This window comes from Phycodurus eques, chromosome 16, assembly GCF_024500275.1.
Source record: "Phycodurus eques isolate BA_2022a chromosome 16, UOR_Pequ_1.1, whole genome shotgun sequence".
In the NCBI taxonomy this organism is placed as follows: domain Eukaryota; kingdom Metazoa; phylum Chordata; class Actinopteri; order Syngnathiformes; family Syngnathidae; genus Phycodurus; species Phycodurus eques.
In genome coordinates this window covers 4,367,171-4,380,802 of record NC_084540.1, presented here as the reverse complement: position 1 = coordinate 4,380,802, position 13,632 = coordinate 4,367,171, and the positions used below count along the sequence as shown (strand labels likewise).

General features: G+C 41.1%; 1 protein-coding gene across 1 annotated transcript in view; it reads right to left on the bottom strand.

Moving 5' to 3' along the window:
- Positions 1–13,632, bottom strand: part of LOC133414659 (junction plakoglobin-like) — a 127,619-nt gene that overhangs the window by 53,934 nt on the left and 60,053 nt on the right. Inside the window, exon 2 of the mRNA XM_061700171.1 lies at positions 8,560–8,614. Within this exon, the coding sequence (XP_061556155.1) occupies positions 8,560–8,575 (16 nt within the window). The 5' untranslated portion in view covers positions 8,576–8,614. The remainder of the gene's footprint in view (positions 1–8,559; positions 8,615–13,632) is intronic.

Sequence of the window (13,632 nt, the reverse complement as noted above, 5' to 3'; positions counted from 1 at the left end):
ACACAGGCACTGGGAGAACATGCAAACTCCACACAGGCGGGGCCGGGATTTAAACCCCTGTCCTCAGAAATGTGAGGCAGACACTCTAACCAGTCGTCACCGTGCCGCCACCGAGGTAATGTTTCCCATTAAAATGAATGGAAATGCATCCGCAATGCAATCCGTTCCAGTCATAGAATGTTACATTTATCTTTTTTTTATCATATGGTTAAAATAAATATTGTATAATCGAGAAATAGCTGGAAACACAATTTATGATGATGGTTTTACTAGCAAATCACTGTGCAGTCTTTTAGCCTTTTCTGGTACAGTAATGTTTTTGTTCTCTGTGGTTACTGCTAGCCCAAACTGGCCACCACCTCCCACAATACAGCGCAGCTTTTGCGTTGCCTTGTTGCTGTCGGACGCAGTGGCCATTTTAGGCAAAATACAAAGATACGTGAATCACAGAGCCAATGATGTTTATGCAGCATGAGAAAAAGCACAATATTCTGAGCCTTCCGCAGGCATGCCAAGACTGTTCGTAAACCAAATTATTAGTTATTTTTTTTCTTTTTAAACATTTTTTTTTAACAATCGAATCGTTCGTAAACCGGGTTGTTCGTAAACCAAGGTTCCACTATAGTAAGAAGTATGACTGAACATGGAGCTAAACATGTATCTGAGGGAAGCGAAATAGATGCCAGCCATGACTTGGAGTTACACTCCGAAGATTAGGCTATTTTGACAGGAGAAATCAGACAAGGTCGGTTGCCAAAGCTCAAACCCATGAAAATACAGGAAAGGTCAAGGAAGCGTCCAAAATAAACCCACAAAGGTTCAATCATTACGAAAATATAAGACAAAAACAAGGATTTGGTGAAATTCATAAAGGACGACTGCTTAGCACATCTGCCTCGTAGTTTTTCCGATCCGTGTGCCCTCGCCTATGGCTGGTCCCTCTAACCACTATTTGAGCACCCGTGTGGCCATTTATATGGGGCCTTGGTATTGTGGCCAGGTAATAGGTCATTGTCATTCAGATGCCCAAGTTTTGTTGTCACATTATTCTGCAATCGTTTCATCACCTCCCCACCCAGGCGGTGCACGACGATGCTCCAGCGGCGCACATTCTGTGGCCGGCATTCATTTCGACTGGTCCACAAAAACCTCATGCCTGGTTCCTGAAACTTTGTGGGGCCCAGCCTCTCAACGAGCCCAGTCTGGCGTCCCAGACATCCACCAAACTGGCCCCGATGGACCTTTTCTTGTTCTGGTCGCCCTCCAAAATTATTTTTATAAGATGGAACTCACGTCCGAGTTTCCCTTTTAGAATTGAACTACTGAACTAAATTAAGTTGTCCACAATAGTCTTATTGAAATGAACCAGCGAAATGCAGTAAAAGCATGGCCTGTCTTTCACTCAGTTTATCGAGTTCATGACGTTGAAAATGTATGTTTTTATGAGTGATGCAATTAGCAGTGACACTTGTACAGAAAATGTAGTTGCATTTTATGGAGAAAATATCAATGACTCTTGCCCACACATCAGCCAGAAGAGATTGTTGACAGAAACATTTTCACTTACTTGCTTATTACACGCTCTAAGATTCCTGAATAATTATTCAAAATGAAACTTTATTCAAAATGAAAACGAATATGAAAAATTATATTCGGCCCCGCTGATGACACTTAATATAAGAAATGTGTCTCTGCAGAAATGTGTCTCTGACTGCTGTCTCGTTAGAACTGCAGTACAAATGCTGAGATGGGCAATTGTATATTATAAACCATTAATTTTGGCCATACTGAAAAGCATTGCTGTGTGAATAAAGAAGCCAGTAAATGTATTAGACTCCATCCATCCATCCATTTTCTACCGCTTATCCGGGTCGGGTCGCGGGGGCAGTAGCTTTAGCAGGGACGCCCAGACTTCCCTCTCCCCAGCCACTTCATCCAGCTCTTCCGGAGGGATCCCGAGGCGTTCCCAGGCCAGCCGAAGGACGTAGTCTCTCCAGCGTGTCCTGGGTCGTCCCCGGGGTCTCCTCCCGGTGGGACGTGCCCGGAACACCTCACCGGGGAGGCGTCCTGGAGGCATCCGAATCAGATGCCCCAGCCACCTCATCTGGCTCCTCTCAATGCGGAGGAGCAGCGGCTCTACTCTGAGATCCTCCCGGATGACCGAGCTTCTCACCCTATCTCTAACGGAGAGCCTGGACACCCTGCGGAGGAAACTCATTTCGGCCGCTTGTATCCGGGATCTCGTTCTTTCGGTCACGATCCACAGCTCGTGACCATAGGTGAGGGTAGGAACGAAGATCGACCGGTAAATTGAGAGCTTCGCCTTTCGGCTTAGCTCCTTCTTTACCACAACGGACCGATACAAAGTCCGCATCACTGCAGACGCTGCACCGATCCGTCTGTCGATCTCCCGTTCCATTCTTCCCTCACTCGTGAACAAGACCCCAAGATACTTGACATTTAACTATTTCCTATCGTGATGAACAGCCCAGAGTTAAAACTTAGTACATGTAAATTATATTAACATTTTGCTAGTCTGAGCTCCATATTGCACCCATAATGTGTGAGTGTACAAGTAAAATGTTTATGTTGTCATATTACTGCAAGGGGCCCAATCTGGCAGTAATCTATTTAGCGAGCAACTTGATTCCACTGAGGCCAGTTGCATCAGGCAGCTGTGATTAGACACTCTAGTGGCGCCAAGATGCACTGAGCAGATTGAGCGAGGCAGGAAAACACACTGAGGTCCACAATGAACTTTTGCATTTTCTTAAAAAAACTACACAGATGCATAAAACATGCCAAATAACATATGGCTTAATGGGGTGGTTTAATTGAATGAAAGAGCAACCAGGCAACAGATTTATTTTTTGATTGAAATGAACTTTCAAGAAAAATCCAAATCAGACACACACTTGGAAGATTAATGATACTTTTTGCAAAGATATTTTTAATAATAAAAATATCTCAACATGATTATGATCAGCCCAATAACTATGGAGCCATATCTTACCTAGTCAAAGTAGTAACGTGACAAGATTTCCAAAAAATGACAATCTGTCAAAAAAAAAAAAAAAAAGAAAAGAAAAAGTCTGGTTGAATAGTTACTTCAAACTGATTAAAGCGCACCAAGAATGTTAAAAACCGGACGATGGGTTCTGGAGAAATGTAGCTTTTTGCTTCGGGAAAAAAAAATTATTTTTTGGGAACACTTTCGGAAAATCTGGTCAAAAATATCTTACCCTATTTATGTAGAAAAGTGGTTTACTCAGACAGCAAGAAGTATTTTCCAAAGCAAGCACTCTCGGAAACATTGCCGCATATCCAGAACTGTTTCTTCTTCTTCAGTTTTGTGAGGTAACGTGTGATCATGTGAGACTTTGAGATCAGTGGTGCAAAACACTCTTTATGCGTGTGGTCTGCTGTGTTGAGCTTCTCAGACCACACCACACACAAAACAACCAAAACTGTTCAATACCGTTTTTGTTATCTTTATGTGTGGGGTCTTTTGAAGATAAAAAAATATTTTAAGAGTGCCATACATTTATTTACTTATCCAGGGTCGGGTCACGGGGTAGCAGCTTAAATAGGGAAACCCAGACTTCCCTCTCCCCAGCCACACATCCCGAGGCGTTACCAGGCCAGCCAAGAGACATAGTCTCCCCAGCGTGTCCTGGGTCATCTCCTGGGCTTCCTCCCGGTGGGACGTGCCTGGAACACCTCACCAGGTAGGCGTGCGGAGGCATCCTAACCAGATGCCCGAGTCACCTCATTTGGCTCCTCTCGATGGGGAGGAGCAGCATCCCCACTATACACATTGCTGATGGTGCATTGCTTACCCCTCCTGAGATGTTGGATAGTGGACCAGAATTTCCTCAAAGCTTTCCGAGAGTCGTTTTCAATGGCCTCACCAAACTTGCCCCGGGTTTTTGCCTCAGGGACCATCAAAGCTGTGTTTCGCTTGGCCAGCAGGTACCCATCAGCTGCCTCCGGACTACCACAGGCCAAAAAAGCCCAATAGGACTCCTTCAGTTTGACAGCAACCCTTAGCGCTGGTGTTCACCAGTGGTTTCGGAGATTGCCGCCATGACAGGCACCAACCACCTTACGGCCACAGCTCCGGTCGGCCATATCAACAATGGAGGCCCGGAACATGGTCCACTCGGACTCAATGTTTCCCACCTCAACGAGTACATGAGCGAAGTTTTATCGAAGGTGAGAGTCGAAACTTCTTCTGACAGGGGACTCTGCCTGACGTTGCCAGCAGACCCTCACAATACACTTGGGTCTGCCAGGTCAGACCAGCATCTTTCCCCACCATTGGAGCCAACTCACTACTAGGTGATGATTGGTTGACTGCTCCACCCTGCTCTTCATCCAAGTGTCCAAGACATGCAGCTGCAAGTCCGATGACACGACTACAAAGTCGATCATCAAACTGTGGCCTACGGTGTCCTGGTGCCAAATGCACGTGAACACCCTTATGTCTGAACATGGTGTTCATTATGGATAGTATGTGACAAGCACAGAAGTCCAATAACAGAACACCGCTCGGGTTCTGACCGGGGGGTGCGTTCTTCCCAATCACGCCCCTTCAGGTCTCACTGCAATTGCCCACGTGAGCGTTGAAGTCCCGCAGCAAGAGCGCTCTCCAGCCTAACATTATTCAACAGAAAAACAATGTGGGCAGTAGGTCGTGAACTTTAGTCATCAATTGTTTTTCCCTGACTGTATTTGTTATGGAGGATTTTAGAGGCATTTGAACTTCTCATTCCATGTTTTTTAGAAAATTCCACGAAGATGGCACCTACTTGTCACAGCTAGGGTCACAAGTAATTACAATAATAACATAATACAGGACATGATTGTTTTGTTTGAAACCAGGCTCCAGCGTTCCTGTGTGGAGTTTGTATGTTCTCCCAACGCTTTCGTGGGTTTTCTCCGGGTAGTCCGACTCCCTCCCGCATTCCAAAAACATGCATGTTAGGTTAATTGAAATTCTAAATTATCCTGAGGAGTGAATGAGTGTGAATGGTTGTTTGTCTATATGTGCCCTTAGATTGACTGATGACCAGCCCACGGTGTACCCTGCCTCTCACCCAAAGTCTCCTTGGCTTGGCTCCATCTCACCCATGACCCTCGTGAGGATAAGTGTTATAGAAAATGGATGGATCATAAATATATTTGATTGATTGATTGACTGATTGATTGCAGTTTGACCTGCATGGATGGACTGACTGGGAGTGGGACTGTGTACATTGAAATTAGACTTTTATTGACAGTCATGTTGAAACAGTGGGCGACTGGTTAGAACATCTGCCTCACAGTTCTGAGGACCGGGGTTCAAATCTGGTCTCTTCTGTGTGGAGTTTGTATGTTCTTCCCGTGCCTGCGTGGGTTTTCTCCGGGTACTCCAGTTTCCTTCATGGTAGGTTAACTGAAGACTATAAATTGCCCGTAGGTGTGAATGTGAGTGTGAATGGTTGTTTGTTTATATGTGTCCTGTGATTGGCTGGCCACCAGTTTAGTTATTCAGTTATTCACAGGCTGCAGTCTACTGCAATTTTTTTGTGTTCTTCATTCAAGAGAAAAATATAATGATGTAGTCATGAAATTCCTTGATCACAAAGATTTTTTTTTTTTAATTGAAATATGTTTTGGTTTTATTTGTGACAGTCTCAAATTCTTGCACAGGGGTGTCCAAACTTTCTCCTCCGAGGTCCTCATACAGAATATTTTAATAATGCAAGGGGTACTTTGATTCTTCAACTTTAATCATAATCAATCCTTCAAGCAATTATATTGTTTTTACATATTTGTAATTAGTTTGAAAAATTGCTAAATCACAGCTTTCTGTTGAAGGTGATAAAGAAAATCTAAGATTTTTCAAGATTTTCAGTCGCATCTCCACATTCAAATGGTAAATGGACTGCAATTATATAGCGCTTTATCTCCACCATCACAGTGCCCAAAGCGCTTTACGAGGCCTCACATTCACCCACTCACAGACACATCAATACACCAATGGGCGACTGCTGCCATGCAAGGTGCTGCCAGGCCCACTGGGAGCAAATTATGGTTCAGTGTCTTGCCCAAGGACATTTCGATAGCCAGACATTCGTAGCTGGGATTCAAACCAGAGACCCTTCGGTCACTGGACGACGTGCTCTACCTACTGATCCACAGCCGCCCTCAAAACAAAAACTGACAATCTTTAAAGCAGTGTTTACTTGAAGATTATTAATATGATACGTTCACAAACCATTTTTGCTTCTGAAACCGAATTATCTTTATTCACCGCTGTGGTATTAAGAGCAAAGCAAATGTATTTATATAGCGCATTTCATAAACAAGGTAACTCAATGTGCATTACATGATTAAAAGCATTTATAAAAAAAATTATAAACATTTAAAACAAAGAGGGGGGAAAAATTACAATTAAAACAGCAGCGGCACAGTAGATGACTCGTTAGCACATCTTCCTCACAATTCTGAGGACTGGGGTTCAAATCCCAGTCCCACTTGTGTGGTGTTTGCATGTTCTCCCTGTGCCTGTGTGGGTTTTCTCTGGGTACTCCGGTTTCCTCCCACAACCCAAAAACATGCGTGGCAGGTTGATTGGAGACTAAATTGCCCGCAGGTGTGAATGTGAGTGCGAATGGTTCTTTGTTTATATGTGCCCTGCTATTGGCTGGTGACCAGTTCAGGGTATAGCCCGCTTCCCGCCTGAAGGTAGCTGGGATAGGCTCCAGCACGCCCGCGACCCTTGTGAGAATAAGAGGTAAAGAAAATGAATGGATGGATTAAAACAGTGTACTGTGCAAGAAATATCATTTAAAAGTGGAAATGCTCTAAAAAGCATAGGAAGAAAGAAGAGTTTTTAACCTGGACTGAAAAGCATGCACACTTGGGGATGACGTCACTTCTGTTGGCAACGTATTCCATTTGTGTGCAGCATAATAGCTAAATGCTGCTTCACCATGTTTGCTTTGGACTCTGTGTTCCACTATTTGACCTGAGTCAAATCTCAGAGCCCTACTGGGTTTATATTCCATTAGTATTTCTTTCATGTATTCAGGACCTAAACTGTTTACACCAGTAGCAGAACTTTAAAACCTATTCTAAAGCTGACTGGAAGCCAATGTAAATACTTTAAAATTGGAGTAATATGCTCTGACCTCATTCTTCTGGTCAGAACCTGAGCTGCAGCATTCTGAATGAGCTGCAGCTGTTTAATGCTCTGTTAAGGGAGTCCAGTCAGAAGACCATTACAATAGTCAAGTGTACTTGAGATAAAAGCATGGATGCGCTTCTCCTGGTCTGCTTGACACAAGCTTGCACTCTGGATATGTTCTTCAGATAGTAAAAGGCAGTTTTAGTAATTGATTTGATATGATGGCGGTACGGTGGACGACTGGTTAGAGCGTCAGCCTCACAGTTCTGAGGACCGGGGTTCAATCCCCGGCCCCGCCTGTGTGGCGTTTGCATGTTCTCCCAGTGTCTGCGTGGGTTTTCTTCACATCCCAAAAACAGGCATGAATTGGAGACTCTAAATTGCCCATTGTTCGTTTGTATGTGCCCTGCGATTGGCTGGCAACCAGTTTAGGGTGTACCCCGCCTCCTGCCCGATGATAGCTGGGATAGGCTCCAGCACACCCGCAACACTTATGAGGAGAAGCGGCTCAGAAAATGGATGGATGGATTTGATATGACTGTTGAAAGTCAGGTCGGAATCTATCAGAACACCAAAGTTTCGGACTAGGTCTTTGTTTTTTAGAGAGAGTGACTCCAGGCATTTTCTAACAGCAATCCTCTTTTCTTTATTGCCAAAAACAATTATCGCAGTTTTGTTGTGGTTTAATTGAAGGAAATGTATCTGTTTTAGAGAGATTTTGTACGACTGTATTTCATTTTAAATAGTTTCTTTGCATCTTTGCATATCTAAAAAATTGCAATACAAAACCAATGTATTATTATTCCTATTAGTAGTGGTAGCACGGTGGACGACTGGTTAGAGCGTCAGCCTCACAGTTCTGAGGACACGGGTTCAATCCCCGGCCCCGCCTGTGTGGAGTTTGCATGTTCTCCCAAAAATATGCATGAATTGGAGACTCTAGATTGCCTGTAAGTGTGAATGTGAGTGTGAATGGTTGTTTGTTTGTATGTGCCCTGCGATTGGCTGGCAACCAGTTCGGGATGTACCCCTCCTCCTGCCCGATGATGGCTGGGATAGGCTCCAGCACGCCCGCGTCCCTAGTGAGGAGAAGCGGCTCAGAAAATGGATTGATGGGTTACTATTAGTAGTCGTAGTAGTTCTCAGGGGTGTGGCACCCACGGGGGATGTACAGGTAGGTGTCGCAACATGGCTTGGATAAAGTATTAGTGCAGCACTTGGACTAATTTGATTATTCAGCTTTTAATCGATAACATTTTGAAAAGATAACACATTTGTAAGTGATTACATTTGAGCCAATTTTTAGTACAAATGCTTATTTTGCAAGTACTGAATTATTATTGATTGGAAGAGCTAATTTCTGTAAAACCATGAAGTGTACATACTTTGCATGGACATCATCTCCGTCCACTCGCACTTCTGCTTTCACAGACCTGTGACCTGCAAAGAAAAACACAAATAATGATTGTGTTCGAAATTTTTTTTTTTAATGTATCGATGTAATAACTCATTCAATGCCAGCCGTTTTCAAAGAAGAGTTCCCCATATTGCCGGCCGTTTTAGAGCATTTTGACTGATCTTTCAAGATCCACAGAATATTGTGTTCTATGAAAATTTAAGCACCAACTCTCCCAAAAGAAAAAGTAGACTCTCTTCTCTGTTTGTTGGTTTTTACTTATTTCTGTTCTTCAGTAAACAGCAGAAGAATTTTTGTCACACCTCAAACTATAATACAACAAAAACAAAACTGAGAAAGGCGTCTTGCAAAATAATCATTTATTTACTAATATACAACTCTGAAACACGTCGTGAGCGATGCTGACTTACCACATGGCTCAAGTATTATGTTTGTGGCTTGTTACATAGTGTTCATCATTCCCTCTTTGAACTGCATCATCTTTTCTCACGATCGCGACACACACTAGCTACTAACTACAGTTACACATATTCTGTTTATAGCAAACATGTACATACTCTGTTTGCGTGTGAGGGGCCTAAAGTTGTTCGACTTCCAACGTGTTGGCGTTTCTCTCTCTCATAATCGATAGGACAAGATGAAATTCACCCACTAATCTTTATCTTCTACTCAAAAGCTTTGCTATCACAAATCCGAAGGGATGCAAGGCCACCATATACAGGTATCTGTTCATCATTACAGTGGTTTACAAACATGATATTCACAGACAAACTGAGCGAGACCCTCCTTCATGCCTACCCATTGAAAATCATACTTGACGTATACAGTATAACGATTGGATTCCAGTTGTAGAACATAAATGTCCATGTCAATGAATGAAAGTCTGCACCCATTTATCAGGTAATCTAACATTTTTCATCAATGCTGTGTATCATCAGATTAGAATCAGGCCACTTCCTTTTTTACAGCGTTAAAAAAAAAAAAAAAAGAAGAAAAAACATGAGCTGGATTGCTACATTATTCACAAAGTTATTCATGGCCGTGATATGGTCTAAGAGTGTTTATCTTTTGAGTTTGAGTTCACCTATTTTTCTTGACATCGTTCCTCCTTAGTTTTTACTCTGTGGGTTAATATAAGATAAGATAATGTCATATATTTTGTTCAGGATATTGAACCATTCACCTGATGTCCAATGTCCTGGATTGAAACATTTCTTTGTAAAGGCCTTTTTACTGAATATGCTGCCATCATGATCTTCAGCAAGTACTTATCTTCTCTTTAAACAGACCGCAAGACGATGTTGTGGATAGTTGCGTTTTTATCATATGCAATCATTCAGTCTCTCTGATATTTACCTTTCATTCCCTTTCCCATCTCTGTTTAATATACACAGTACTCCCCTTTCCTCCCATTAAATCTTGATATAGTACTGATATTATTTTATATTTGATTTATTTTTGTAGAAACCCATGACAGTTCTATTTCTGTATTTCTAGATGTACCCATCCATCCATCCATCCATGCATCCATCCATCCATCCATTTTCTGTACCGCCTTATCCTCAAAAGGGTCGCGGGCGTGCTGGAGCCTATCCCAGCTATCTTCAGGCGAGAGGCAGGGTACACCCTGAACTGGTCGCCAGCCAATCGCAAGGCACAGAAAAAACAAGTAACCATTTGAGCACACATTCACACGTAAGGGCAATTTAGAGGTTTCATTCCTAAAAAGAATATTTAATATTATTGTAAGCCACTGTAACATTTGCACAGTTTGAATATAACACTGTTCTGTATTTAACAAAATGATTGACTGAATATTAATTGCACATTAAATAAATTGTAAACACCTGTTTGAAAACAAAAGGTTCTCAAAGATGAAATGTAAATGTAAAAGTTGAATTTACTGTCACTCAACTGTACTTGAGCAGTGATGCTTTGGCATACCAGGAGAGGGAGGTTGCAAAACGACTCACTGTCATAGGCTACCTGTCAAAGTAGTATCATCTGGTGTAAAAAAAAAAAAAAAGAAAAGATAAAAACTATGCCCAAGAAATAGTGTGAATTACTTCTTGTGGTGACACCTGACAGGAAAATGCTGAAAGCCACTTCTTATCTGTATTTTCATATTAATCTTTTAATAACCAACCTGATTAGTAAACTTCAAACACAATAAATTATTTGTGTGCTGCCACTTTGAGAAACAGAAAATACAAAAATAGTCATACAAATCCTTGTATAGAACCGAAAAGAATACCAAAGTACCATCAGTCAATTGTTTGGTCTTTATTCAAACTATCCCCCCCCCCCCCCCCCCCCCCCCAGGTTGTACATATTGAGAAAATTGTTTTATCTGATTCATGAAGAGATCTTAAATGACCATTTGTCATTAGGCTTAAGGGCACCTTGAAAGAAACCAGCAAGCAAATTAGCAAAAAATTAACCATTCTTAGATTTCTAGTCCTTCTAGATGAACTATTGCCACCCCACATCAATACAAAGTACTAAATAACTTTCCTCTCATACAACTAACCGTCTCATTCACACAGCAAACTCCTTCATGGCAATGTAGTATGTGGCCTCCTGAGAAGACTGTTGGAGTGTTGCAAATTGCTTTGCAGCTCCATTTATGCCTCTGTAAATCCAAGTCCCAACCTAATTAAATATGAACAGATGGGGGAATTAAAATGTCATGGAAATTTTGCTGCCAATTGCTTTGGTGGAGCATTTCTCTCACTGGTATTAAAGCACCAGTCCCATGGGTCAACTGTCGGGAGATTTATAGAAAACATTTTATGTTAAAGCAGGCCAGGTCAAAAATGACAAATCCACTGAAAATGCCATACAAAGGAGCTATGCATTATTTCACCTTGCATTCAAAGCTCAGTTATGCTTGAGCAAAGCATCTGACTATAAGTCATTCGCTGCTCCAGTGTCACAAGGATCTGTCCTTACTGTGGCCACGTCTTAAGCCATTCCTCCCACTCCCAAGAAAAGTCAGTGTCACAAAGGTGCGAAGTTCACAGTAGTGTTTATTTTGACTTCAGAAGGAGAAAACGCCAACACAACAAACAACATGTTCTAAACTAACATGAAACTATCTGCAAAACCAAAGGTAAAAATAACAGACAATTTTAATATAACTCCTAAATCAAAATAAACAGGAGAACTAGGGTTAATTAAAGAAAAAGTGGTGCCATAATTCCAAAATAATTTGGAAGTCACAAATCAAATATGCAAACCAAACTATCATGAAATATGATAAATAATTTAAAATAAACCAAAACGGTCTGGAACATGCATACATACTTCCACAGTCTTGCCATATTGCAGTTACTGTGTAGAGATTTAGGACAATTTGTAGTTCAGTTAGTTTACTAATGACTACAAATATAGGCAATATGGATCATCCACAAAGTCAGACTCACTCTTCTTCCAGTCAAAATCATTAAACTTTTGCAGACATAAATTTTTAGACATTCCTATAAATTCTACAGTTGTTTACGACATACTATACAGTAAAATACTTTAAAGTTATTATTCAGTAATTAACTACAGTTTCTACTGCATAATGGGATTTTCATTGACGTCACACAGAATGACTGCATTTTGCAGCAGAAGCTGCGTGGCTCTCAGCATGCATTGCGCCATGAAAGTTGAACCGATGCCGTCATAGAGACGCTAATTCTTAATGTTCATGAACCATCAGGATTAATGCAACATGAATAATGTGTGTTTTTGTTACCCATAGTTCATTGAATGTGTGTCTTATTTAACTCTCGTATTACATTTATGTTGCACTTTGTCTTCATGAAACCCTGACTGTGGGTTGTGTGCGATAGAGTGACATCCCAGTCTGTTCAGCTGTATGCTAAGTGAATCTAAGCTAATCATTTCCTGGTGACTTATCAACTAAGTTAGATACAAGCCTGTACTTCCTTACAATTGCTCAATTTGGCCTACTTCTTCCCAAGTCAAAGGAGCTCCTGTTTTCCCTGTGTGACTCAATAGAACCACTATGAATTAATAAACTGATTTTAAAATATATATATATTGTAACTCTCTGTTTATGGTGTGGATGTCAACCAAAATCCCATGATGCAGTGGAATCCATGTTTAATGAACATACAATCATTTATACAGTATTTTACTGCATGGTATGTGGAAAATAACTGTAGAATTTATAGCAATGTCTAAGTGTAATGTAATATAATTTAACAACATTTTGATGTAAATAAGTTGTGTATATAACAAGAGACACATGCAAGAAAATATGATAATGCAATAATAATGATGACTATCTTTTGTGGAGAAATAGGCCTACTGAAGACTAACAATTGGAGACTGTTGCAGAAAAGTAGTGTTGTAAATGCTTTGATTAGATCCATGTGGGTTTGGTAGTAACAGGATGTTTCCATTGGAGTAAGCTCATTGTAGAGGTCAAGAAACAGCAGCCAATTGCTGCTTTCGCGGAGTGTCATCTGGTTCAGGTAAGATAATCAACTAGTATTGCACAAATAGTGCTCAAATTGGGAATGGTATACAGTATATTAAGATGTATCAAGTGGTGCATGACTCTAGAATCCAATTCAGACTGCTCGCCTCCCCCAGTTTTAATTTTTTTTTTTACAGTAATTTACTGGTAATGTACACACACACACACACACACACACACACACACACAGCGGCTGAAAATATATATTTAACACGGCACCAAAAGTAGAACAAATAAGCTCAGAAATTAAGTTATGTGTAATAATGTGAAATGACACAGGGAAAAAGTATTGAACACCCCAACTGGCATTTATTTAATACTTTGTACAAAAGTCTTTGTTTCCAATGACAGCTTCAAGACGCCTCCTGTATGGAGAAACTAGTCCCATGCATTGCTCTGGTGTGATTAAAAAAATAAAATAATATATAATGAACTTTAACTTGAAAAATTCTGCAATGGTGATGAATAATTTGAAGCTAAACAGTTACGGTGCTGGCCCATTCCTCCACAAAAGCAGTCTTCAAATCTTGAAGGTTCCATGGGCTTCTT